This window comes from Pezoporus flaviventris, unplaced genomic scaffold (assembly GCF_033815535.1).
Source record: "Pezoporus flaviventris isolate CSIRO_AGI_PZ_B2104156 unplaced genomic scaffold, CSIRO_AGI_Pfla_v1 ptg000064l, whole genome shotgun sequence".
Lineage (NCBI taxonomy): Eukaryota > Metazoa > Chordata > Aves > Psittaciformes > Psittacidae > Pezoporus > Pezoporus flaviventris.
In genome coordinates, this window is record NW_026892612.1 from 1,284,284 (window position 1) to 1,312,033 (window position 27,750).

The 27,750-nt window shown below is 40.6% G+C and overlaps 1 protein-coding gene across 5 annotated transcripts in view; it reads left to right on the top strand.

Moving 5' to 3' along the window:
* Positions 1-18,819: 18,819 nt before the first annotated feature.
* Positions 18,820-27,750, top strand: part of GDA (guanine deaminase) — a 33,817-nt gene continuing 24,886 nt past the window's right edge. Inside the window, exons 1-3 of one of the 5 annotated variants that reach the window (XM_061470809.1) lie at positions 18,820-19,153; positions 24,691-24,779; positions 26,410-26,581. In XM_061470809.1, coding sequence (XP_061326793.1) covers positions 19,031-19,153; positions 24,691-24,779; positions 26,410-26,581 — 384 coding nt within the window. In that variant the 5' untranslated portion in view covers positions 18,820-19,030. Of the gene's footprint in view, positions 19,154-19,273; positions 19,504-24,690; positions 24,780-26,409; positions 26,582-27,750 lie in introns of those variants that run through there. The other 4 variants (XM_061470807.1, XM_061470811.1, XM_061470812.1 and 1 more) reach the window with 4 other exon arrangements.

A 27,750-nucleotide genomic window follows, 5' to 3' on the forward strand; every position in this document is an offset into this window, starting at 1 on the left:
CCCTCCGGCAAACCAGTAACATGTCTGGAAGAGCTGAAATGGACTGGTTTTAATCTACAAAAGGAGGAAATAATTCTTAGGGCCAAACCAAAGAGATCTTGAGCCTGGCCATCGTGGACTCAGAGACCCAAAGCCAGCCAAGACTGTGAACATCAGAGCCAGAAAAGGAGCACCAGCTATGTGGTGTGGTATGTCAGCCCAACTAACATATTTGATTAATGATTGATTTTTAGATGCTAACAGATTGCCTAGTCTTTGAACATAAATAAAAGCATGTTGGAAGCTTTGAGGTTTGCCTGCTCCCGTCACAGCAGTACACAGACACCTAATAATAACAGTTGCAACACCACCAAAATACAAATTACACAACAGGTAGTTAACCGCTATATCAGCCCATTGTTTATGTCTACACAATGGTGTTTATGCTTTAACACCCCAGGGACCCAAGATAAACATCGCTGCAGGGAATATCTGAGGAACAAACCTTCCTCCCACAAATAATGTCTTTTACAGCTTGTTTTAGCTGCCCTTACATCTTTATTTTTCAGTGCTATGCATGATAATATTCAAGCCCTTCGTAGGACTAACAGAATATAAACACTATAATGATACCATGGTTACACTGCTATTAAAGTTTAACCTTGCGGATGGCTTTCAAAACTGCTAGTATCAGAAGTGCTGGTAATCAGTCCAATTGTTCTAACTGTAGCTTTTTTTCTGACTAATAAGACTGCACCTGTAACTCAGCCTTGCACAGCAAACCTTGTGATTTATTAGGACTAACTTTTCCTGATTGTGCTTCCAAAAACTGACAGGGTCAAAAGCTACCTTACGACTGGCTGGAGGCCGCTGATGCAGGCTCATCACTGGCCCCTATGGGGGACGGACCCTATCACTACCGTCACAGAGCAGCTGCACCCCTGCTGCAACCAGCACCGTGTCTCTCTGAGATGTTTCTCTTCTCTGAGCCACGGGAGCTGGTGCAGCATTATGCTCAAAATCTTGTTTATGGGAAAGATGAATCATGCCTTGTATACAAGTAAAGCCAGAAATCTCTTGTTAGGATGATGGAAATTTTAAAGGTCTAATTCAAGTATCTGTAGTCATCTAGATCTAATTATTAGAAAATGAAAGAACAATTTTGCAGTTGAATTACTTCTGCATGGAAAAATATCAATAATAATAAAATTAAAACTGAAACACACACATTCTGTAGTTTCTATCCCCTTTTTTACTGATGTTATGTTCACCTTTCTACTGCTCCTTTGCATCTTAAGGTCAATAGCTTTGGACTCCTAGAGAGGGCAATACCAGAAGTTGTCAGTGCCCTGGGTCCTTTGGGAGGAAAATTAGGTTGATGTTGTTAGTTTCTTCCTTCTCTCCCCAGGATTCACTTGAGGCAGATCAACTGATCAACAGAGTTGTTTATAGCTGCAGGGTCTCTCTCCAGTGCCAAGCCTGTGCCCCACCTCATATCACCCCATGCCTATAATCTGAGCCATATCATGTGTGTCTGCTATTGCATCAGACTTGGGTTTCTCTGTACTATGTCATTGTGTCAGAGGTGTAAATATCCCATTCTGCATAGAATAACTGCTTGTATCCACTATCTGTATAAAAATAGGATTGCTGTATGCACAAAACAGAGTGATCGCGAGCACCTTGGTCATTGAGAGAAATTGCCTTGACAGCTAGGCCAACTAAAAGAATGTGCGGGCCAGAATCAGTTTAGTCAGCACAATTCTGACAAGCCTCAGCTCTGAGGCCTTGCAAGTTCAGTGCACACCATAAGGCCTGTAACTAGCAATGGCAATACTGTGCTGGAGAGTTACATGCTGTGACAACTCTGCAACCCAGTTAGTTGCCCTGAGCAATTGTGGGAAGATCCAGTTTCTGCCACCTCTACCCTTAACAAGCTACATGCCAATTGCTCTAAGAGCATTCTTATTCCTAAAACTCTGGACAGGGAAAGGATAACACTTCTCTAAGGTATGTGCTGGAACTGGGAAAAAAAAGTGACCTTTTGATTAGTCTCCTAGAAGCAGGAGTACTATATAGGTGTCTGGACATGCCAGGTCTGGATCAAGGAAGAGAAACAGAAGCTGAGATGATGGGATGGGATGGGATGGGGTGGGATGGATGGATGGATGGATGGATGGATGGATGGATGGATGGATGGATGGATGAATGGATGAAGGAAGGAAGGAACTCTGGCATGTATAGCTCATGATTACAAATACAAAATATGCATTGCAGATAGCCATACAACACTGTCCCTTTAAAAAAAAAAAACACAAAACAAACCAAACACAGTCAAACCAAACAAAAAGAACTAATCTCCAAAATGTATATTATCTGATTTCTCAGCTTTGTCCTGTGCAAAATTTTCAGTGTGATTCCAAATTAAGTTTATATAAAGCTCATGAGGTAAGAGCATTTGCCTGCTTTACGTTAAGTCAAGCTCAGTAAAGAAATGTTCTAGGAAAATACCCCTCTCCAGGTGACTGTTTTTTCAACACCTAGAAGTCTAGTGAGCTCCGTATGATGGGGCAAATTGTGTCATGTACATGTAAATGAACAAATACAAATGCCAAGTGGCTTAATGATTATGTTTTATGTTCATATATCAATAATAAAGTAGAAAATGCAACTCTCTTTTGTGTTAAAATAAAATGAGGGAGAATAATGTGAGAAATGTAAGCTGATGAATTATGCATATTCAATGCATCTTATTCAGTTCTGGGAAATTAATATTATCTAACAGACTGCTATATCAGTTCAAACCCTGAAGAAAGTGTGAAACACAGATATATTTCCTAGACAAACTTATTTGAGATAAAAATAGAATGTTAGTTGACTATTTCACAGAAAGTTCTTGGTGGAGGAAAAAATCCATGTATGTATGTTTTCTAGCTTGACTTTAGGTGGTGATTATGTTTAATGATCTGCATAGCTGTTCCCCTTTCTCATGCTTTTCATTGGAAATTGGATTGATTGTATAGGAAAAATGAACAAACAAAAAGTAATCCTCTAGAAACAGGGTGTGTTCTTCTCTCCTTTGAGGAACAGAAAACATTACAGCTATGTGTTTTGAAGATGGCATGGTTTTGGAGTTACAATTGCTGGTCCAGCCTTTGAAAAGGAATCAAACGTGTGTCTAAAATGAAAAGCACAATTTTTTCATGTGAGGGTAAGGTGATCATCAGAGCACAGAAAACTTTGCCTTACTCAGAGGACTTGTAAGTGAGATCTCATAAGGGGCAGCTCTGAAGGGCAAAGGACAGCAGCAAAGCTGGCTGGCCTTTAAGGACAGCATTTTCCAAGTGGTCTGCCCTCAGGAAAACAGGAGGCCAGCTTGGCAGAGCAAGTAAGTCATGGCACAGCTTCAACATGAAAAGGCACATGGGTGGAGAACAAGGACAAAGGAGGAAACAAGAAACACTTCCCAGGCATGTAGAGGCAGCATCAAGGAGGCAAAAATTCAGCTGGATCTGAGATCTGCAAGGAATGTAAAGGGCAGCAAGAGCTTCTACTGCTACATTAGTCACAAAAGGCTCATCAAGGAAAATGTGGACACATTGCAGGATGGGGTGGGTGATTTAGTGGGAGCAGACACAGATAAGGTAGGTCCTCACCACCTTCTTTGGTATCACTGGCAAGTTTTCTAGGCCTCTGCTCTTACTGACAGGTCTGAAGGAGGAGAGGAGCTACCAGCTGGGGACAGTGGTCCAGTTGATGTTCATTCAAGAGCACTTGACCCACACACACCCCTGGGACCTGTCAGGCTGCATCCCGAGGTACTGAGGGAGGTGACTGACATCCTTGTGCAGCTGCTTTCCATCAGCTCTCAAAGGCCATGGAGATCAGGGAGGTCCCAACAAGTGGAGAAAGGCAAATGTCACCCCTGCCTTCAGAACAGGGCAGCAGCAGCCTGGGAAGTGAGTCCTGGAGCCCACACCTGGGCACATGAGGGAGCAGGCAGCGATGGGAGGAGCCTGCCATTTCATTTATAAAGGCAATTTCAACTCCATTCTGTCCATTATTTCTTTCCACAGCCCTTTTTACACTTATCCTCGTTCAAGCATGCAGTTATTGTGAAGTATAAATTGGAATAAACTGTAAAAGCGTTTGTTATGGACTGGTAACACCTGCTACCTAGTAACAGAAGGGCATTGTGCCTTGAACCTGACAGTTATAAACTGCAAACCCAAAGCCCTGAGCAGCTTATCAGACGTTCATAACCTGTGTTCAAACTGCCTGAATTTGTACATATGCAGAAAATGAAAATCTTTTGGGAGCATTGGTAACTTTTTCTTAGGGGATTATTTAGTTATGTCCTTGTGAGAGCTATTTATTTAAATCTAACTAGTTAATCTAAGCTTTTATTCAGTCATCATTGTCATGGAGACACTTACCCCTGGTCAAAAAAAACTTTTATGTCCGCTCTCCTTCTACATTTGTTTACTGTGATAGCAGTTGTAACTATTTGTCCTTCTGGCTGTTAAGCAAATAAAAGGAGAACCTGTTTATGTGCCTTCAGCCCCTGAACAAAGCAGAAGGTTGAAACAGATGGAAAGCCCATTGCACATCTGAAGCCACAGCACTGTTTCTGAGGGCAGCAGCATGTAACAGAATTAGCGCAGTCTTTGAATACACTATCTGAAAGTATGCCCTTTTCATGCTTTTCAAGCTTTGTGTGTTTTCATCTAGCTTCTTAGTGCTCCAGTAAATAATAAACACAGAAAACAATAATCAAATATTTTTATTTCAGCACACCAAAGTAAGTTATTTAATAAAATTTTAAGAAAATACGTATTAACTATGGACAAAAGCTAAGATGAATAAATATACCCTGCACACAGGCAGTGCTGAGCTGCCACTGTTATATTACAATTCACAGACCTATTTCTTGACCACAGGACCAGCAGCAAGGAAATCTCCCCTACTCTGCCCTTTACTGTAGATTCTTAAGTGTTGACAATATATGGCATCCATAATCACGGAGACTGAGGCAAAAAATCCCCTTCCCACCCTATACCGTGCCTCCTTCAGGGAGTAATACATGATGTTAAGAGCCTAGAATTACAGCCTAGCCTATCTGTATCCTGATGCCATGTTCTGGAAGCATTCATCTCCCTTTTACTGTTCCCTTCATAAAAATAAAAGCAAATAATAAATTTATGAGCTTTGATATAAATGTTTAAATTTGGAAGCCTGTAGAAAGCAAGTAGTAATAATACCTGGAACAGCTAACTACAGTTTTAGTGTTGCATTAGCAGAAAGCAAAAAAAATAAAGATATCTAATTTATGATTGATCAGTAAGAGGAATCAATTTGTTTTCAATCTTATTGGTGCAGGGAAAGAATGGGTCTATATCTGTCATTTACTTAATCCACAAACTAAGAGACCTTGGTAATCTACCCCTCTACTCTGCTCTCATGAGACCTCACCTGGAGTACTGTGTGCAGTTCTGGTGTCTTCAACATAGAAAGGACATGGAACTGTTGGAACAAGTCCAGAGGAGGGCCACGAGGATGATCAGGGGACTGGAGCACCTCCCGTATGAAGACAGGCTGAGAAAGTTGGGGCTGTTCAGCCTGGAGAAGAGAAGGTTGCATGGAGACCTCACAGCAGCCTTCCAGTATCTGAAGGGGGCCTATAGGGATGCTGGGTAGGGACTGTTCATTAGAGACTGTAGTGATAGGACAAGGGGTAATGGGTTAAAACTTAAACAGGGGAAGTTTAGATTGGATATAAGGAAGAAGTCCTTATATCCAGGAGGAGGTGAGGGTGGTGAGGCACTCGCATAGATTCCCCAGGGAGGTTGTGAGTGCTTCATCCCTGGCAGTGTTCAAGGCCAGGTTGGACAGAGCCTTGGGTGACATGGTCTTGACGTCCTTGTGCAGTGGGAGGTGTCCCTGCCCATAGCAGGGGATTGGAACTAGATGATCTTAAGGTCCTTTCCAACCCTAACTATTCTATGACTCTATGATTCTAGGATCTGATCTGCGAGATGTGCATGAATACATTTAGGCTAGAAATAAGAAGAGAAGTCCTTTAAATTAGAGAAAAGAGGATCTGTAATGGCTGCTGCCTCACGATAGTCAGGACAGAAAAACCCTAGCTCCTCTAGGATGGAAATTGATATTGCATGGATTTGTGAGACTTTATGAGGTAATATCAGATGTCTGATCTTAGCTGAGGAGGTACTTCCTGCTGCTATATTACCATAAATATAATAAGTCTATAAATGATTATAGAATAACAGTAGATATATTTGGAAGAAGCTTACTGTTTCTAGTTTAAAATAAGTACAAAGCTATCCTAGGATGTAGCAGAAAATGGGAAGTATCTGTCTTTAAACTCTTAACTGAGATATTTCATTTCTGTGCAGTATGTCAAGGCTCCTAGCTTTATGAGTTAAAACCTCTGTCTTAGTAATGACACAAATTGTGTTACTTCAAACACAGTGCAATAATTGAAATCCGCCTCGGTGGGAACAGTGATTGAAAGGGTCATAACGTTCACATATAAAGTCCTGCTGGCTTAAACAGTTGCTTTAGTCAGCCCTGCAAACATACAGCAGAGTCAGCTCTGCTTTCGAAAGTAATTCAGCAGGTGAATACCTCAAAAACCGTAGTGTCAAACAGGTTGGTTCTTAAGGGCTCTGATGTAAAAAGGGAAACTCTCCATCCGGTGAAATATCAGTGTTCACCCGTTTTGTGCCTTCTTTGCAGCAAGGCTCCTGGAGCTATTCTGCCTACAAGACTCAGTACAGCTGACACTAATGACAGGAGCAGGTTCTGGAGCTGTCTTTCTTGAAATCATGTTTTTTGACTTAAGAAAGCAATACTATTAAAAATGGGAAGGAGAGAGGAGTAAGCCATTGTTACTATCTAGTCATGTCTCCATTGAAATACCCACTGAGCACCAGTAAATACTGCACTGAGCTGTTTTCATGCCTGCACAAAAATCCTGTATTACCTTACAGTGTCTCTCTTGGGTTGCGTTTGTTGCTTCAGGGGAAAGATTCTCAGTAAAACTCTTAATCCAAGGAATTTACGTTGTGCAGAAATGAAGCAGTCTATGGAAGTAAACACAAATTGAGCTACCTAATGTTTACTTCTGCTGTGAAATGCTTACTCTCCTATCAGTGGTTGGACAGTTGGAAAGTACAAGCCAATGCCAACTTCTTGTAACTGTCAAGAGTAGATAGAAAATCACCTGACCATTTTTTTATTCACAAAATGATTATTTTATTTTTGCTGCTTTTTATTGTTTTGTATGCAGGCTGTGCCACGTGGGCTGCTGAAATACTTGCATAATGTATAAATGCTTAGAATTCATATTACACAGAATGTCACTTTTGCTACCTTCTACTGAGTTTCCCTGGGTATAATGAATGGTCATGCTATAGCATAACCAGTATGTATGATCCTAGCAGCAGCACTAGCCATTCTCATTTCCCTATAGCTACAGAAAGTAAAATGAAAGTGCTTTCCCACTGTTTCTTTTTATATTAAGCAACAGCTGAAAAGTCATGATTCAATAAAACCATTGGTTTGTTAAGAAAGACAGAAATCCAGACTGAAAAAAAATGTAATAATATTTTAGATTCTTGAATATACATGCATCCTTTAGGATTCATTGGGTCTTCAGGATGATGACTGGAAACATATGACCTTGTTTTCAGCTAATGGGAGTTGACTCATCTCCATTAAGCACCAGTTTATGAGGAAAGGGGGTCTGTACGTGTCAGTCTGTGTATATGCAACACTGAAGGTCTTTAGAAGGTAAATTTAGTATAGCCATGAAAATTATCTTTTTATGAGTTGATATAAGACATAAGAGAAGGACTAACCTTCCCTATTACTAATAAATGAAATTCAAATTTAATCATATATACAAAACAGCTAGCTTAGTAATAACAGCAATAATAATAACAAAGAAACAACAACAACAAAAAAAAAAACCCACACTGAAAACTATGTTACTGTGAAGTAGAAGAGTGGTATGGAAAAACATATGACATACTCAGTAATAAAAGTGAGATTCCCTAATGCAGGAAACAACCCCTGATCTTTCAAGCACTCTCAAATATAAAATCAGCCAGCTGCTCAAATATCTACCTATGCATCTATAGAAGTGAGATGGGGAATAATGGAGGAGCAGATTTATCCAGCATCCCAAGAATGAAAAAAGGGAATGATAGAAATGAAACTTCCCTTCCACTTCTTCAAAGACACGGGCTGATTTTTCCAGAAAAATCCAGACAGCTTGTTTATTTGGCCTTTCTTCATTCTGCTATTCATTGTGTTAGACAAGAATCTTACAACTGCAGTCTTAATCAAACAAATTTTACTATTATGGCTGCAGAAATACATAATTTGAATGTCTAGCAGGTGAGGACTGCATTGCAGCTTTTGCTTATTGAATTTCTAGTTGGAAACCAGGCACTCAGTTTGCTTGTGAAAGAGGTGAATAGCTTTTTCTCTTCTCTCTTTCCTCCTGGTCCTTAAATTACTGAAAACCCAGATGCTTAATCTAAACTTCATCCAATCACAGATTGCTGTAATTACAGTCTTGAAATGGCTAGGGAAGAGGCACGTGAGTATGGCATGTATGATCTGAATCTAGATCTTTAACAAAATACTTCAGTGTTAGGAGCCACAGGGCTAGTATAGTAAGCTGCTTCACATCCTCCACACCCTCCACACTGAAACCACCTCTCTGACTTTTTATACTTCAGCTGGCTGGTAGTTAAAAGAAAACTATTAAAACTCTTTCTTGTTTTGGAGGTGGAAGCAAGCGCCCAGTGGAGATTGGACAGGGACATCAAAAAGAGTCGCTGCTAACTGAAACATAAAATTTCAGAAGATCAGAAAATAGGGAAAAACAAAAAACAGGCCACAAAACAGTAATTAGATTTGCACGTGCAAGTTTAGATACACCCCCTGTGAAATTAGGTATTTTATTAGCAGACATACTGTCACTGTGGAAGTATATAATACAATATCACTTTTAAAAACCTTAAGACTGAATTTAATCTGGTGCATCTGAGCATGGTTTAAAGGAATAAGTTAGGAACAGAGTGGGTGGCTGCATGTGGGAAGTGAATAAAAGTATTTGGCGGTGAGGAGTTAACGAACACTGGTGGGTGTTTCTATTTTTGTTTCAGGCACGTGAACTGAGATTGCTGTTAGTCTTAATCCAATCTTCAACTAACAGTCTTAATTTTTAACCATTACAGGTTATTAGAAAAGCTGTCTGCTCAATCTCAAAGTTAATGCAATTATGTTGCATGGAAAGTGAAGTACAAATTGGCTCCTTCACTGTACAAAGTCATTTCACAATATAAACATTCCTTGTGAATCTTCTACCTGGAGAAATAAACAGGCTCCTTTCAATAAGAAAAGAAAGGTTCTAATACACACAAACCCTTTTATTTCTCTTCTATATTTCTGCCAAAAGCACAGACAAATGTAACCTTCAGTTTTATTTTGTGATGAAAAACATTCTCAGCTGACCACTTCTTTTGTAGTTTGTGAGAATGTAGCCTGTTTTTTTTCAATTCAAACTTGACTGTTCAGCTGTGCAGTGAATAATGCAAATTAGTCACCTTGCGCAGGTCAGCCTTTGCTATAAGTTGATACTTATGCATTTGCATAGTTAAGGTAAAATCAGAAGGTCTAACAATAATAATTTCAAAATCGTTATCCGTTATTTCAGTTCCATCAGCTCCAGCATGCTTCAAGATTCCCAAATATACATAGGACCCAATTTCTGCAAAAACAGAGTATACTTTAAGGTCATACCCTGGGGAGGATCACCACTTTTATTAGGGGATCAATAGGGGTAGTTGAGAGGTTCATAAAACTCTCCAGTCATAAAACTTGCTTGGATATTTTACATCTTTTCATGATTCTTCTGGTGTGACACACCAGATCTGGCATCCCAGAAACATGGTAATTCCTGTGCTCTAGGGTTTGCTAGCACATGGCTCTAGAATAGCCCAGACACATCTAACTTCTTTAGTATCTTAGTGTCCTCTGGCTAGGCTTTGCAAACTCCTCTGAAACATACTATGTGTTGGCTAGAAACTCAGAATTTGCTACACATCTCTTGATCCCAGACCATGAACTGGTCAATCAGTAGGTACTTTGGATTCTCCCTGGATATATGGCAATCAATTTCTGCATGGTGAAGATGGCCCTTCTTCTCATGAACCTCGCTGCAATACTGGAGTCCAGTTACATTACAATTTCAAAATCTCTCTGACTTCAACCTGGAATCCACCTACCCAGAGCCTCCACTGAAGAACGATACACATATATGGCTCCTGATCTACCAGCCCTGGGAGGCTCCTTGGGATGCATATATTTGCTGTAAGAACAGCTTTTTAGCAGGTAATGGTTTACCTAAATCTCTTGGAAAAAAAAACAAAACCAAAACCCAACCAACCAAACCCACCAGTTAAACAGCAAAAAGTAGAGTAAAACATTTTCTCTAGCATCCATTTTGAGAACAAAACTAGAAATTAGTGTTAAGAAGGTGGGAGCTGCAGAACTTCTCCTGGGAATGTATGGGAGTTTCTTTTCTTCTCCCTTAGCCCAGCAGATCTTTCTGTCATCTGCCTTGGGAGCTTAGGGTAGGGATAAATCAAAGCTAGTGTGTCTGTAGAGTCAAACAGTAGAAGTCCTCTCTTCCCAATGACGCAGCCAGAGCAGAAACAGTACTTCTGGCTAGTACTTTCCTGTTATTCCAAACATCCATTTCTCTGCACTGACAAGGCAGTAAGATAAAACTGTTTTTCCCCCCGATGATGAAGCACTTACTTAGGATCTGTTGTAGATGCCTTGACTGTTTTTCTGCAGCTCTGACTGTGTAGAGCACTGAGAAACAGGATACTATTTGGTTTGCATAGCTAGCTGCCTTTTATAAAGGCTTAGACTTTTTTTTCCTCTCTGATGCATATAATTCAAAAAACTACAAAAATACAGCAGTTTAACACTTAAAGTGTGTGAATGAGTGTGACTTACCAGGGACCAAGATTCTCAAAGGAGACAAACCACTTTGCCTGCTCTTTCTGTCACAGCTTACTATTTAAAGCCACATACTCGCATATCAAAAGGGCCTATGAGTCACGACAGTACTTCTGAATCACAAAAAATGATCTTGCTTGTGCTATGGATGAGAAAAATGGCTTAGCTGTGAACACCAGCAAGCGGCAGATAATTAGATGCATGTGTGTATGAGTAGATGTCTGAAACTGAACTTTTGTACCCTGAACAGAAGCCTGCTATGTGATAGTGGCAACTGGTATGGGGAACAATTGTAAATGTTGGTAACATCTTGTCTAAACACAGGTGTCACATAGAGTCCTCTCACTTATGAAGGGCCATGAAACACCACTTGAGAAGCAGATGATATTTCTGCACACAACGTTGGGAAAGCTGGGGCCTGGTGAAGAGCAGTGGAAGATCCTGGCTGAAAGAAACATCCTGGAAGTCGGGGGAGATCCTGAAGATCAGAGCTGAGTGGAGGTGAGTGCCCTAGCCATGGACACCCAAGGGAGGTAACTGCCAGCAGGGACATGGCAGGAACATAAGTGATTTTCTGCTTGGCTGTACTGGATCAGCAGTGACCTCCCTGCTGCGGACAGGGTCAAGAGTCTGGGAGCCTGATGCTGGGGAAGCAAGGGAGTGAGTGCATGGAGAAGTCTTAATCCCATCAGTTTTTAAACAAATCCCAGTATCCAGATCCTTGATGGGTTGTCATTCAATCTGCCTGGTCTTTGACAGCTTGACAGATTGCTTCATACATTTTTTAACTGACTCTTAAAGCATTTCAGAGCTGACGTTTACTAATGTGTGCCAGCTGAGGCATGCCAATGCTTTGGAGTGGAGATCCCACTGCTCTTTTCAACAAGCATTGAAAGAAGTGATGAAAAAAAAAAGCAATGTTTTTGATTGCTTTTTTATTTTTAAGTAAGAATTTTCTGCTGTAGTGAAGTGATGAAAAAAAACCCAAATGAATTATGTTTTCAAAATATTAAAAATTCAGAAAAAAAATCCCACTGAATATTTAGCAAATCTATTTTACCAGATAAAACACAAGATGGGGTACCACACATGGTCTGCTGTTGACCACTCCACCAACTCATATGAGAAGGAAGACAGATCTCTAGGCATGCTATAAACGTGTAAGTATGTAATAGTGTGTCTTTACTGGAATTCTGCAGATACCGCAGCTTGGCTCTACACAATTATCACTAGCCATTTGGAATAAAATATAAAATAGTCATTGGTAAAATTTGTAAAAGACATGTAGATATAGAAGGCAGTTAATAGTACGGAGCCCAGTTCTGTGATCTCAAGAACTTAACTGCCTTGTCTCAAACAGATAGTATGTATTTCAACAAAAATGAATGCAAGATGTATGCTTAGGAACAAAGACTGTAGGGTATATTTATTTGGCAGCTGAGACTGACTATGACTGATAAACATACATGACTTCTTGGTGCAGCAGCATGATGGCAAATATGCTGGTTTCAGGTATATAAATAGGGACATTACATAACTTCTGCATTTGGCATTAGCATGATTGCTTCTGGCATATCACATTCAGCTCTCAATGTCCGTGAAAGACACCAAAATTAGGATCCAGAAAAGAGACATAAGGAACATTTAAGGCTGAAAAACCAATCTATACCTTGAAAGACAAAAGGCACAATCTATTTATCTTGTTGAAGAGTGTGAAGGGATCTGCTTGATCTTTATGAAAGCACAGCTTTCATAATGAGATTTTCTACTTAATAAATTGTGTGTCTGGAAATCCAAAGTAAAAAAAAAAACAAGTTATAAATAATGTGGCTTTCTTCCTTTTTGCCAGGAAAGATAATTATCAATTAAAAAAATTAGCATAATGTGTTATAAGCCCTAATGAATTCTCCATTACTGCCAAATTATGTAACAAGGTCTTCCTAGAGATATACCTAAATATGTACAACCTAAGGCATTGCCAGTGGTGCATATTAGATAGATCATCTACAGGATCACAATTGCCCCTTTTCTTTATACAAATTTTGCTGCATGAGTGGGTGAAGGGAACAGCCATGGAACATGTTGCAGTTTAACCTCGAGTATAGTGGTTTAGATTAAAATCTGAAAAAAAAAAAAAAAGAAGGAAATCTCTTGATACAACTGATGTGAAAAATTGAAAAGCACTTTTTTTAAAAAAAAGGGGAGGGGGTAATTTTACTTGAATTTTTGAGAAAGTCTGAAAAAAAACATTGTACAAACCATAGCAGTCCTTGAATGCTACACATCTGGAAACAAACCTGAATGTGATAGCATTCACAGGAGAAAGCCTGCAGCATAAACAGGAGTGACATAAGAACAGAACTGAAAAAAGAATTGTTAGTTCTGACGTTAGTGAAAAAATTAAGATGAAGAAATAAAGAATTACAAGTATGATGAAACTATGTTCTTGGAGAGCACTTGGCTAGATAGGAGACCTGATCCAATGCTTTGTAACACTAATACATGGCCTCTACAGCATGTCTCCATATCTCAGTGTTCTGCCTTGTGGCAGTATGATGCCTGTATATGTATTCATAGTGCTACAGTCTCTATAGTTTCCTCACAGCTTTTGCAGGTGCATTTCCAAAAGGACAACTTTGCCCTGGCACTGGTTCTGGGAGAAGCCCCACGTGCTTTTGAGAACTCTATCAGGATTCCCTTCTGACATGCATACGTAATGGTTATCATTGATAAGTTGTTCTTTCCTTTCTCTCCTCCTTCCTTCCCTCCCTTTCCTCTCCCTCTTCTTCTCTAAAAGGAACTACTGGGAAGTTGGAAATGTTGTGCAGCTCAAATAAGACACTGCTGGTTTTAGACACCTTAAAAACACTGTTCTGAATGGAAATAAGAAACCTTCTGTCAACAACTCTTAGAAATAAATTCCTTTTCAGTTTCGGAGCTGGTAATCCATGAAACTACTTAGCTCTGTATAAACAAGTTAACTCAATTTACACACATCTCTATTGCCACTGGAACTCAACAAGTGTTTGATTTTTTTTTTAATTCTCTGTCAGGGGTTCAGCAGTAGCAGCCATTTTTCTCCTTCTTAGTAGCTGGTGCTGTGTTGTGCTTTTGACTTTCAGCCTGGGAACAGCGCTGATAACACCAATGCCTTTAGTTTCTGCTAAGTCATGTTTACTCTGACCAAGGACTTTCTGAGTCTCATGCTCTCTCAGGGAGGAGGGAAAGCTGAGAGGAAGCAGAGACAGGACACCTGGCTCAAACTAACCAAAGAGGTATTCCATACCACAGCACGTCATGCCTACTATATAAACTGGGGGCAGTTACTTGGAAGGGCTAGATCGCTGCTTGGGTCAGGCTAGGTATCAGTCAGTGGGTGATGAGCAGTTGTATCCTCTTCCCTTGTTATTTCCCTTATCATTATTATGATTGGTGGATAATATTATTATGATTGGTGGATAATATTATTATTGCCCCACGTTGGGCGCCAAAAAGAACTGTTGTGGTTTAAGCCCAACTGGTAACTCAGAACCATGCAGCCGCTTGCTCACTCCGTCCGTTCTTCTCCTTCCCCCATTCCTGGAGGGATGGGGAGGAGAATTGAAAGAATGTAATTCCCACGGGATGAGATAAGAGCAGTCCAGTAACTAAGGTATAACACAAACCACTGCTGCTACCACCAATAATAATAACAACGATAAGGGAAATAACAAGGGAATAGACTACAACCACTCACCGCCTGCCAACCGTTACCCAGCCTGACCAGAGCGGTGATCTATCCCTTCCAGGTAACTGCCCCCATTTTATATAGTGGGCATGACGTGCTGTGGTATGGAATACCCCTTTGGCTAATTTGGGTCAGGTGTCCTGTCTCTGCTTCCTCCTGGCTTCTTGTGTCCTTCCTCACCGGCAGAGCATGAGAGTGAAAAGTCCTTGATCGGAGTAAATATTACTTAGCAGAAACTAAAAACATCGGTGTTATCAGCACTGTTCCCAGACTAAAGTTAAAAACACAGCACAGCTCCTAAGAAGGACAAAAAATGACTGCTATTGCTGAACCCAGGACACAAGATTGAACATCCACGTTAGTAAATGAAATGGAGCTTGTTTTTATGGTTATTGTTTCTTACTCTTTGAGTGTAATGGATCAACACTAGCTCCCAACTTAATTTCATACTTGAGAGTATATATTTATAGTGTGTCAGTTTCTTTTTCTGTGTAAAGCCAAGTATTTTCTGCATAATCAGCTCACTCTTTTACAGACAAGCATCACTCAAGAGCAGATAAATCAATTATATTTTTTCTCTCCATTGACTTAGTTGCTATGTTACAAATTATAGGCAAGGTACATGTTGATGATAGAATGCAGTAAGAACATTCACTTCTAAATCAGAACAATAATTATTGTACCCTTACACTCAGGCTCCACAGGCACTTACCCCAGCAAGATCCTGACAATGGAAGCTTCTATTTGGTGGCATGTAACACATCAACTATTTTTTGAAAGTGGGGAGAGAAACAAGTTTCTATCCCTTATATTTCTCAGATGTTGCAGGATTGGCTTCGGTGCTCTGAAACTTTGAAACAAGCTGTTGAATTTGTGCTCTGTATAGAGTACAAAGTGAAAAAGAAGATCAGGAAGTGAAAGTGCTAATGAGAATGAATGATGCTAAAATCTGTCCCTGTGCTCCCAGAAGTACATTGACTAATTCTTCAGTTGTTAGGCTTCAGGACTCAGCCTAAAGACTCATTTCCACAACTGACTTGATGACAATGATTTAGAAGGCAAAAAGAGACAGAAAAGCTACTGACTGCTGAGACAGACTATTTTTTAACAGGAGTAGATTAAAGTATGGTGATTATGTACTTAAACACAACTCTGATTTCAAGAAGTTTTTAAAGCTAAGATTAATGTGTAAGTGCTATTGAAACAAAACATTGTGTAATCTGTTAAGAAGCTAAACCTCTCTCTGAACTCTCAAATGTTTTGCAAAAAAAAAAAAAAAAGAGCAAGTGACTTCATTCACTCTTTAATTAGTATGTAGCAGTCACAACAGAGCATTACCTTTCTAGACAAGGAAGTAAAGTGCCTAGCCCAACATATCCCAGCAAAACTAAACATGCATCAGTGTAATCCTCTTATAATAACATTGAAGAATGACTCAGTTTTTCAGAGCTGGCCAAGGTCTCATCTTAAGCCATGTCTAGATTGGGTCATCTTGAGCCAATCTAAGGGCATGCATGTTGTAAACTAACAACCAAAAAAAGTCTGGGAAGAGGGAAGGATGTTAAGCATTTGTCTACCAGCCCTCTTCAGGGTCTCCATGCTCTCCCTCATGACAGCTGGAAAAAGTAGAAGATGCCTCTACTTCTTTTAACAGCAAAATTACAAGACTTTAGTGTTTGGAACCCATTTATGGCAATAAATTTATCATTAACAGTGTTTGCTATTGATATTTCTCACTAAAGGCACTAAAGGAAGAAACTGTCAGTGGTTTTTGTTTTCTTCTCATGCGTAAATACTGGCTGGATTAAATTTCACTGAAATCCTTGAAGTGTCACCTTTCATGTGAGGTAAGTGGAGGAAATCCCTGAGATTTTTAGTGGAAAAATAGGGCTGGAACTGTCTCAGATTCTCAGGAGCAGCCTACATCCCCACCAAATGCAGCCAAATGGTTTCTCAAGAACAGGAGTGAGCTCTGCTGAATATTACTTTGGACAGCAGTATACATGCGTCTGTGTGGCAAGAGCTCAGGATTTGAAGCCATGAGACATATGTAGCCTGATTTCATTACATGGAGCATGCAGCTACCTAGGGCATCATACTGGAGAGGACAGTGTACAGTGGGACCCAGCCACCTTTGAAAATTAGGCTAGCTGCTGCCCACGGAGGTAGAAGCAAAGTTGCATTAGCAGTAGCTCTTGCTGAGGAAAGTCATTTTCACTCCTCTGTTCACAGAAGAGCAAGTGAACTTACCTTTTCAGGGCTTTGTCTCTGTTCACCCCATTTCTCAGCTCTATTCCTTCTACCTTTTGTTATTCAGTGGCAAAAACCAGCTTATCTCTCACTCCTTATCCTTCATAAAGACAATTTTCCTCATCTGGCATGACAGCTTGGATTATAGATCATTTCAGCTGCAGCCTTAAAAAATGCATAAATATCACCCTGAGAAACACCTTTCTAAGAGGGCTTTTGCAAGTACTAATTTAAAAGACTTTTGGTGCTATTTCTTTAAAATAAGTATTACTCTGCTTATTCAAGGAAGCAGGAAGCATTGTGTTGTAAGCAAACTGAATTGCATTAAAGATTTTCATGCCAGTTTCTTTTCCAAACCTGCAAGATTAATTCATGATTTGTTTCCTAACTTCTCAGGTCAAAGAGATTAGAAATACAATAAAAAAACACCATGTGCCTTAAAAAAATCCATTTTATCTCACTGGGAGTCTTTTAAACTAAAAGACCTCTCACAAGAAATTACCAATATCAGCAAGTAAGGTCACTTTAACATGTCCATTTTATTTTGGACACTTTATGGCCTGACTAAGCTGATAGCAGAGTCCAAGTAAGATCATTCAGTTGTCATCAGTAAGTACACTATTTATTAAACTTCCTCCACAGAACCTAAAGAAAAGATGTCAAGACATAGGTTGTTGACTTGCCCACAGCAGACCAAAATTAAATTCATTCTGTGCTTTTCCACTATCTTTCTTTCCTCCCACAACTGACCTGGAGAACTTGTAGCAAAGATAATCTGCTATGCATTTGTATGGTGTCAGCACAGTGGGAAGTGCAAAGGTCTTTTAATAATAAACAATGTAATGACAAACTTTGCAATTGAGCTTTGAGAATGATTGTGCCAGTGCCCTGGGTGCCAAGTTCATTCACCATTTCACAACCTGACAAAAAAGGTGTCTTCAAAGGGGAATTCAGGTGTTACCCTGAACGGGGTATGTAATTCTGGTCCTGTGAAGTCTTATTTCAGTATTCCCAGAGGCAGACCTCTTCTCATGTGTTCTTGACAGGTTCTTGGAGCAGAATATGGTTCTAGTTTCTCCAGATTAACAAAACTCATTTTTCTCTTGCCGTTTCTTTTCCTGAGGCTGTTTTCTCTTTTTCTGTAGACCATCTCCTCCACTGAACAAGGCATTTGACTGCCCACATTCTGGTACCTCAGCTGGCATCTATTGTCTACTCCCATACCGTAACAAAGTGCAGTACATGGGCTGAGGACTGAGTCAGTCTGAGAGATTAATCTTGGATCATGGAGTATGACAGAACAGGTGAAACAAAGCAGTAACTGCCACCTCAAAACACATGCTTATAGTATATTAAAATTAGGTCTATTCTTCTGAAAACGCCCGATAAATTTCCTAGTGCTCCAGGCACGGAGAGACAAGCTACCCACTGCTGGCAGCCTGCGGCACAGCACGGTTACAAAGTCAACTTTTTGTACATGAAACTCTGGAAAGTGGCTGCAGCCTTCAGCTCGGTTGCGGAAGTTGGCTGCCAGGCACTCCAGTGCTGCCAGTGTTGCGAAACACCTACTTACACTTCTCAACGTTTCCCTGGAAGTCACTGGGACTCCAAACCCCACCAGGCATTGCTCCAGCCTTTTGCGCCTGTTGCAAGCGGCGGGGCCCCTATCCCTTCTGAGGGTCGGGTAGTGGGGGTCGGCTTGGGGTGGGGAGCACCCAGCGCTCCTCTCGGCCGCATCCCGGCCGTCCGCGGGCACCTCCCGCCCGGCAGCAGCGGGGCAAAGGGATAGAGGCTACCCGGCCGCCCGCCCTCCCTCCGCTGAAACCAGTCCCCGAAGAGAAAGTCACCAGGGGGTGGGGAAATTGTGACAACTCCTGGTAAACCGCCGCCGGCAGCGGGAGACACGGACGGGCTGCAGCCCGGTGGCTGGCAGCTCCCCACCGCCTCCGCCGCGGCGCAGCGCAGAGAGCCCCGCCGGGTGCCGCTAGCCTGCTGGCGGCCACAGCAGCCATGGACTCACCGCACCGTCCGGCGCTCGCACACGTCTTCAGGGGCACCTTCGTGCATTCCAGCGCCTCGGCGCCCATGGAGGTCCTCCACGGACACCTGCTGGGGGTGGACGAGAGCGGGACGGTGAGAGCAGGGGCGAGAGAAGGCATGTTGCGGGGGGGCGCGGGGGTTCCCGAGCCGCCGTTCCGCTCCGCTCCACCGGGGTCGGAGTGCTCAGGTGCCCTCTTCGGCGGCCCCCTGGGTTGGGGTGAAAACGACCCTTTATGGTCCCAACCAGCGGACCAGGGCAGACCGATCGGCGAACCGGAGGGGTAGGGCCGCCTCCGCCGCGCTCTAGGGAGAAAGTGGCAAAATTCCACACTCCCAAGTACTCGGTGTCCGACGGCTTATAAGAGCTGCGGAGAAGCGGTTTCTTGTTCGTAGGAGCTGGAGATAACTGGGATGGCGCGTTATCTCCTTGGACGAGTCTTCAGGTAGCTTAAATTTGGTTTTGAAGTGTGCTAAATATTAGTAAAACAGCAGCGCGCCTGCTCAGGGCTTGCTTTCACATTCTCTCGGTTTTCTTTCAGTTTCACAAGGGTGTTTTTCATTCTCTTGAGCATCAAAATAATGACTCTGCATAATTACAGTGTCTCCCCCCCTTACTCGTGGGCAGTCGTCTGACTAAGGCTTTATGTTTGTTGGGGGTTTTCTGTTGTCACAAGATAAAGCATGACATATACCTACAAGGAGTTAGGAAGGTGATGACGTGGGGCATGTTAGTGGCAAAGGCCGAGTTGGTTTTTTTTTTTTCATAGAAATAACATATATAGGTACCTTATATAGATAATAAAAAGAAGTTATTTTCTTTCTTATGGCTAAATAACAGGCTTCATTGTGTCAGTACCATTTGAAATCTCAGCAAAGCACACTTTCAGCCCTCACAGTATTTTTTTCCTCTGTTAATACAGGTCCATGAGGGCCTGCTTAAAGACAGCCATCTTACAGCTCTTGAGGAGTGTGGCGCAAGGCATAGCAAAGTCTCAGAGAACCTGTATTTTCATGTATGGGAGGGGAGTGAAAGCGTACGTAATTCAGTATTGGCTGCTACCAACTAAAACAATAGAGCTATGAATGAAAAAAGGGTTTGGTTTATGTAATGTTGGCACAGGGGGCAGAGACTCATACCTCTGTTGCCGTCTGTAAAGGCAGTTTCCGGAAAAGGGTTTCTACTCAGCATCCATAGGAAATCAAGACTTTTAAGTGATTTTTCTTGAAAAGCAGGTACCTTTGTAAGCTATATTTAAGGATTTGTGCAATGTCACTCTCTTCCCCTGTTCTAGTGCACAAGGATATTGTTTTCCTTGCATAAATTGGAATATTCCCATGCAGTTACGTTTTTTAAAAGAAGTGTTTTCCAGTAGAACACCACTGTTGTCCAAAATTAAATTCCCAACAGACTACAGTCACAAGGACTTCCATCTTCTTCTCTTTATAATACAAATTCTTGGCATTTTGCTATTCCAGGACCTGATAATAGTGAGGTTTGGCACCTTTTATTCTATTACTTTTAATTTAACCTCAGGCAGAACTTCCACTGGAATCACTGAAGAACTGGCTCTTCAAGGAGGACATGGTGGTTAGAAAATTGCTTACCTTTATTGTCCAAATTTTCAACCAAAACTATTTCAGTACTACTCCCAGAGAAGTAATCTTAACTAAATAGATATCATTCTTCTGATTCATGTTGCTGAGTCCATCATAGAAAAATCTCACACTGACTCTGAGAGGGTTAACAGATCATTTGTGAGCAGCCAGGTCTTGTTCTCCAGTATGAGCATGTCTTCCAAGGGACAGGCGCATACAACCAGTGCCACAGAAAGAATGCTTAGACCCCCACTGCAAGTGGGGATGCTTGGCTGATAAAGGCTATAAGTGAAATGTCAGCTCTCTCTGTTTTGCCTGTAGGTTTAAAGGGAACTTTAGCAAGGAAAATGCTGCTTTCAGTTATGAAGACCCAAGTTATTGTTAAGTTGGCAGAATCAGGACTGTGTCTAAATGAGCAGTTTGGAGAACAGTGTGGTGCCGCTCTTGAGGAATGCAAATAGAAAGATGACTGTTCCTCAGAGTAAAAGAAACAGACACAGGGGCAGCATGTGAGTTATCATTGAAATAGTGGTGTAATTACCTGAATAGAATATTAAGTAAATAGAACTAGTATTAAGCTAAAACCTCCTCTTGAAGAGAGAAGTGTTGTGAAGAGAGCAAGTGTTGTGGAATACGAGTTAATACTGTTACGTACTGCCAAACATAAGTGTTTAATTTAAGCCAGCTGGGATAGCATGTGACGTGTGTTAGCTGTATAAGGAGGAAAGTATCAAGACACAAACATCCGTCTGGAGTTTGTTGCTTAGCCTTTCTCAGGAGGTTGGGCTGTTCCTTCAGGAGCTGGGTCCTGCCTCTCAGCTAGAATCACATTCCAGTTTTGGGAACTAGGCAAGCAATAGGCATCAGGTCTAATTGCAAAAGTCAACTCATCACTGTGGGAACAAGAAAGGAAGAGAAGCATGTGAGAGGGGAAACAAGGATGGACCCCTTACATCTATGTTCATTTATGAATGTCGTAGCCAGAAGGAAAGTTAATACAAGCACAGCTGGATTAAAAAAAACACCAAAATTTGTGTTTCTCCAGCCAGTAACATTCATTTTCCATTCTTCTGGTAGCAAAGTTATTTGCACTGTGGTACTCGAAGGCATTCAGACTTTATTGCATCAGGGCTGATGTGTAGTTGAGTGGACCAACCATGCGTTGATGGAGGAGCTTTGGCTGGTAAATTTGCAGACGACACCAAGTTGGCTGGAAGTGTTGATCTGCTGGAGGATAGGAAGGTTCTGCAGAGGGATCTGGAGAGGCTGGATTGAATGGCTGTGGCCAATTGTATGAGGTTCAACAAGGCAAAGTGCTGGGTCCTGCACAGGGGTCACAACAACCCCATGCAACTCTACAGGCCTGGGGAAGAGTGGCTGGAAAGCTGCTCAAAGGAAAAAGACCTGGGGATGCTGATGGATAGCTGAACGTGAGAGCCAGGTTGTGGAGTCATTGTCCCTGGAAACGTTCAGATACTGTGTAGATGAGGCCCTTAGTGACACAGTTTAGTGGTGGACTTGGCAGTCCTGGGGTAACCATTGGACTTGATCTTAAAGGTCTTTTCCAGCCTAGTTGATTCTATGATTCTGTCAGGGAATAAAAGAGGCCTGAGCTAGGCACCAGGGTAGGGAGGTCTCTGCTCCTTATCTTTGGATCCTTTAGCACCATCACACAGGTAACACATCAGAACTGAATGAACTATTTGTGCACTAGTGTTAGCAGTCATTGATAACTGCTTATGTGATACAACTTTGCCAAAGCACTGGTTGTTCTCCTTTACTTCCTTCTGTACAAGCTGAAGTCTTGCTTGTATACTTCTTGTGACTCTAGTGACTCTGCCATACAGGTTTTTTCTTGCTTTAACAGTGTTAAGGCCCAGAACTAATTTAAAGGACCAATGCACCACATTGATTACCTTGAATGTGCAAGCAAATACTCACGCATGTCCGACCTTAAAGACCATTAAGCACTCAGTGTTGGAAAGGTGGCCATAACAAAAACATGCTAAAGCAATGGGGAGCATCTCTTAGGTAACCAAGGAGTACTGTTGGGAAGTTTGTTTGCAATGAGTGTAGATGTCTTACTGATTCATCCATTGCTGCATTTGACAGTAATGGACCAGGTGTCAAGTTTAAGGTTGATTCCCTGTGTTCATCTCCCTTGAAACATATTTTCTTCATACTTCCATGATTTCAGTATTTTATTTATCTGCACCATAAGAGCATATAATAGTCACTTCTTTTCCATGGCAACACTTGTTTCCAGAATTTGCCATCTGGTGTTTCATGTTTTTCTCTCTCTCTCCTTTTTTTTTTTCCCCACTTTTCTTTTTCCCATTTTTTTCTTTTTTTTTTTTTTCCCTGCATCCATTTTGATTTCAGCATCAGAATGACATTTTCTTTATTGCTCATCAGAAATTTCTGTAGGTCTGTAGTCTAAGCCCTTTTCATATATATATCTAATTAAGCTGGATATATTCCTCTTTAGAAGGAGAGATGCTGCTTTATGAGAAGTATTAATGGACTACAATATTCTTGCAATTTTTGGTAGTGTTGTATTTATTTATAAGGTATAATTTAAATTTTTTTTTAGTGACTAAAAATTTAAAACATCTACTCTTTAGACAATGTAAATCATATAAGCCATATGTACATTTACAAGATAAGCAGCCAAAACCTTCTTGTATACAGCTTAGCTGTCTTTGCTTATTTTTCTCTGTAGAAAAAGGTAGAAAATGCAAAAGGTTATGTCATACACATAAAAAAGGGCATGCAAGTAACTGATAAAACAGTGCTCTTCTGGTCCTCTTGATCTTCCTCTGAAGTTCCTTCCTACTGCCTTTTTACAACTATTTGATGTTTCCTTTACATGATTTTTTAATTGCTGCCTCATAATATAACTGCTGTCTTGAAGGTGATACAGGCCCTCAGTGTGGGAATCTTCACAGGAGCAGAAGGATACCAGTAGCAGCAAGAGTACTCCCTTGAACTTAGAGGAACTAGCTTTTACACCAAGGGAGTTAGAAGTCCATGAGTTATCTTCTGGCAGAAACTGTGGTTAGGCAAGAATTCCTGAAAGCCCAGGATAGACAGTCTTTCACAGGAGTAGGCGTCAGGGTCCTCTATCTGCTCTGTGAAGTGTTGTGGGTGTCCAGATCCCACCTGGAGCCTGTGGTGGGCATTGCAGTTCCTAGACTCCCCAGTCTTTCTTGGAGAGGTGTGCCTGTTATTGCCAGACCAGAGAATTAAACAGTTGAGGATTCATCTGCCAAGCATCATGTTGCAGATTAAAATACCATGCAATTTAAAAATAAAGTGTGCTAAAATCTTGACTTGGCAACAGAAACTCAGCAGCAGTAGCTTCAGTGTCCTCCAAGAGTCAAATGGGGCTGAGTTAGGCTCCAGATTGTAGTTTTTTTTTTTTAAATAAATGAAGATCTCAGTCATGCTTGAAATCTGTCCTGGAAAATGAACAGACTCACTTTTTTCCCCTCACTTTTCTCTTCCCAGGCACTTCAGAAATAAAATTAAAAAAAAAACAAAACAAAAAGCAAACCCAAGCAAACAAAAAAACAACATTAATGACATGAGCAGAAAATTAGAAAATAGTTAGCTCAGTGCTAGTCAGTCCTAGGTAAAACAATTAATTTGACCCTTCTGGTGATGAATGCTGTAATTGCATTGTGGTAAGGCTGCCACACACCTCTACAACGAATGACCACACCGCTAGCATAGTGCTATGTTGCAGGAACACCAGTGGACACTGAAGTTCTTACTTGGGAATTATTGCTTAAGTCTCATCACTTGAAAATGAATGAATTGTTTCCTTACAAGTTACGAAGTGGGTGCAGTTATTCACTGTATTGTGAGTAAGCCTTTCAAAATCATAGTTAGGCAGAACAGTTATGTCAGTGCAAAACTATAACCTTTGTGAGTGTGCAAAATCTGGTTTAAGATGTGATTCACTTTGCCTTCATGTAAAGCTGAGGAGGGATACAGGTTTAAAGTATCTAACTATGTTTTCTTTCTTCTAGATTGTGTTTTTGGAGCAAACTGATCAGCAACAGCAACTGGCTAGGAAGTGGGGGTTCAAAATCTCTGACATAAGAGAACTGAGTAACCAGTATGTATTTTGTTTAGATTAATTTCAGCTAATGGAGTTTAGTCTCAGTGAAGTAATGCAAGTCTCTGTGAATACATTTTAGCAGAGAGCACATTATGTCCAATCTCATGGGCAAAACTCCCTTTCAGCTCTGTGATAACTCTTAACCCAAGAGCTGCCTCCATCCTGGATGGGACTTGGAGGGTGGATGGTCCGTGGGTTGGTTGTGTTCCTTGGTTTGTCACTGCAGCCATGGCTGAATTGTACTGGCTGATTTACACTGCGTGGGACAAAATGTCATATGTAGCTGTCATACACACCTCTTCTGTGCTTACACAAGTAAATGATGTTCTTTCTTGAAATTACATTTTATATCCATTTTGTTAGCAACATGCTGTGCCTAACTAGCTCAAAATTCTAGACTTGGCAAATACAGGTGCCACTGACACTACAGATGTAAGGCACTTGCTTGGGCTTTGGCACAGTTGCTTACAAATTCTAATAAAAGTAGACTATTTAAACTTTCTGAACACAGAGACTTGGATTTCAAACTGTATTGCAGCTTGAATGTTTCTTTTTTCCTCAGCCAGTGTAATCCCCCACCTTTCTGGTGAAGTGAAATAGTTTTGGATTGTACCTGCAATGCTTTGCATGTAGCAGCTGTAAACTATACAAGTGTAAACCACTTGTGGCTTAGAGTTTAGAACTGCAGCACTGTTTTAGTGTTCAGTTGTTAAAAAACCTGTATGCTTTGTTGGAAGGCCAATCATACAGTATATGTGAGTCATCAGATGTTTTCTTCACTTGAAATAGCCTGAGGAAAATGGATGGTGCTGGGAATATGGATCAGTTGTGAAATGTCTTTCAGCATTTCTAGCACGCAGGAAAACAGGAAGAAGGGAAAGTACAAAGAGGCTAAATCACTGTTCATTCAGTAGCCAGGGAGAAGGGCAGAAGAATGTGAAAAATTTTATACTGTATGAAATTCCATCAGATGTTGATATATTCATCCCTGTTACTGCATGAACACTACATGACAATAAACAATATTACAGTTCCATTGTAAAGATGCCTTTCCTGTCCAGGTATTCAGTAGAGATCTTTTTCATGGGTATCTGTGTCTGCATTTGTAGACACGGTCCTGTTCTTCCATTAAGCTTTGAAATTCCAAGATTGAATATACACAGAGAGACATATTTAGAGGAAAACTGAGATATAGAAAGTTACCGTTCTGTAAATATAATGTTCTTGCAGCTAAAGGTATTCCAAATATAGCCATACTAGCAAGAAAGACTGTGCCCAAATCCTCTCTTTATCAGGTGGGTTCTAAGCTTGAATCATTTTAGTTATTATGAAGTCAGTTTGGTTTTATTTATTGGTATTTACTGTTATTAAAGATAATTGGATTCATCATGGTCTTACATTGTTTTCCCTGTTAGCTGTAGTAGGTCTGTATAAAAGTTATTCGTCAGCTGCTTTATACCATAAAAGGAGTATGGATAGAGGTGCAGTAGTGATTGATAGGCTGATGCTGAAAGTGAAAGGCTGATCTGTACTTGCCATTCACTCTGGTGGATTTTCCTCAAACACTGTTTAAAGCAAAACTACTTTCTGTGGAAAATTTATTAACATTTTTGTTTTCTTTCCCTAGTGAATTCTTCATGCCAGGAATGGTTGATACACACATTCATGCTCCCCAGTATTCATTTGCTGGTACAAGAGTAGATCTACCTCTTTTGCAATGGTTGACTACCTACACATTCCCAACAGAAGCCAAATACAAAGACAGTGACTTTGCAGAAGAAGTGTACACCAGAGTTGTTGTAAGTACTGCAAATATAATTTACTGACTTGATGATATTCATATTTGTGAAATACATGTAAGTTTTCAGAAGGTCACTTGAAGTAGTAGAGCATGTTTTAATGTAATGAAAACTAGATAAAACCAACAGTACAGCTACTGTTCTAATGCCAGCCAAGATTGTCTCCTACTAGTTCCAGTCTTGTTCTGTTGTTGCTGGTAAAACAGTTCATTTAATCCCATGGTTGACAATAAATTTATATATCAACTTTTCTGATATCTGAGTGCAACGACCAACATTTAAGAATACTCTATAGCCAGCAGGTGTAGAAATAACAAAGCATATTAAAAAAAAAAAACAAACACCTAAATTTGGAGGATATTTCCTTTTCTGCAAAGGCCACATGAAAGAGAAGATGCTTCTCACAGCCAACAAATCTAGGGTGCTTTGAAGTAATTAAGGAAGATGTTTCTACATTTGAGGCCCTTGTAGCAGGATTGTCACTACAGAGGCTTTAGATGAAGTCTGTCAATGGTATTGTGGCACAAAGAGAGAGACTGTGTTTGAACTAGGCTGGTTTTGAGCAATATAAAGGCTTTAAGGTCAAATTCCACTTGATGAACAATAAGCAGGTATACTGATTCTGCAGCATACTGATTCTGTGCTTAAAGGAAATGTATCCTTTAATATGTGGATGAAATATCTTCAACAGATTAAATGATTTGGCCAGCATAATTTCCCTTGCATTTGTCTAAAACTCTTAGAAATAGGACTAAACCTGCAAAGAGCAGATATTGTTTCATATATATCTTTGTACTTTTGGAGTTGTAATAAAAAACTAGTGATTTTTTCAAATCAAAATTCTGTTTTCAATAAAGACTTTCTACAATTTGTCAAAGAAACAAAGTAGGTGACATTTATCATATTATGCCTGGAACCTCCTGTGGTCCACTTCTAGGTAAGGAAATTCTTCAAGCTGATGACTTGGAAACAGCATGTTTTTAGGTTTAATTTAACAATGATATTAGGAATCCAGAAGTAGAGAATCATGGGGTTGAAAAACTAAGAAAGACCAAAGTAGTTTGCCTCATTAATGACATTGTTATTTTTGAGACTCATTTTAGAAGCCCTTAAAAACATATTTTTAACTATTTGCTTTAATTCGAATATTGTAAAAAAAAGAGAGCTTG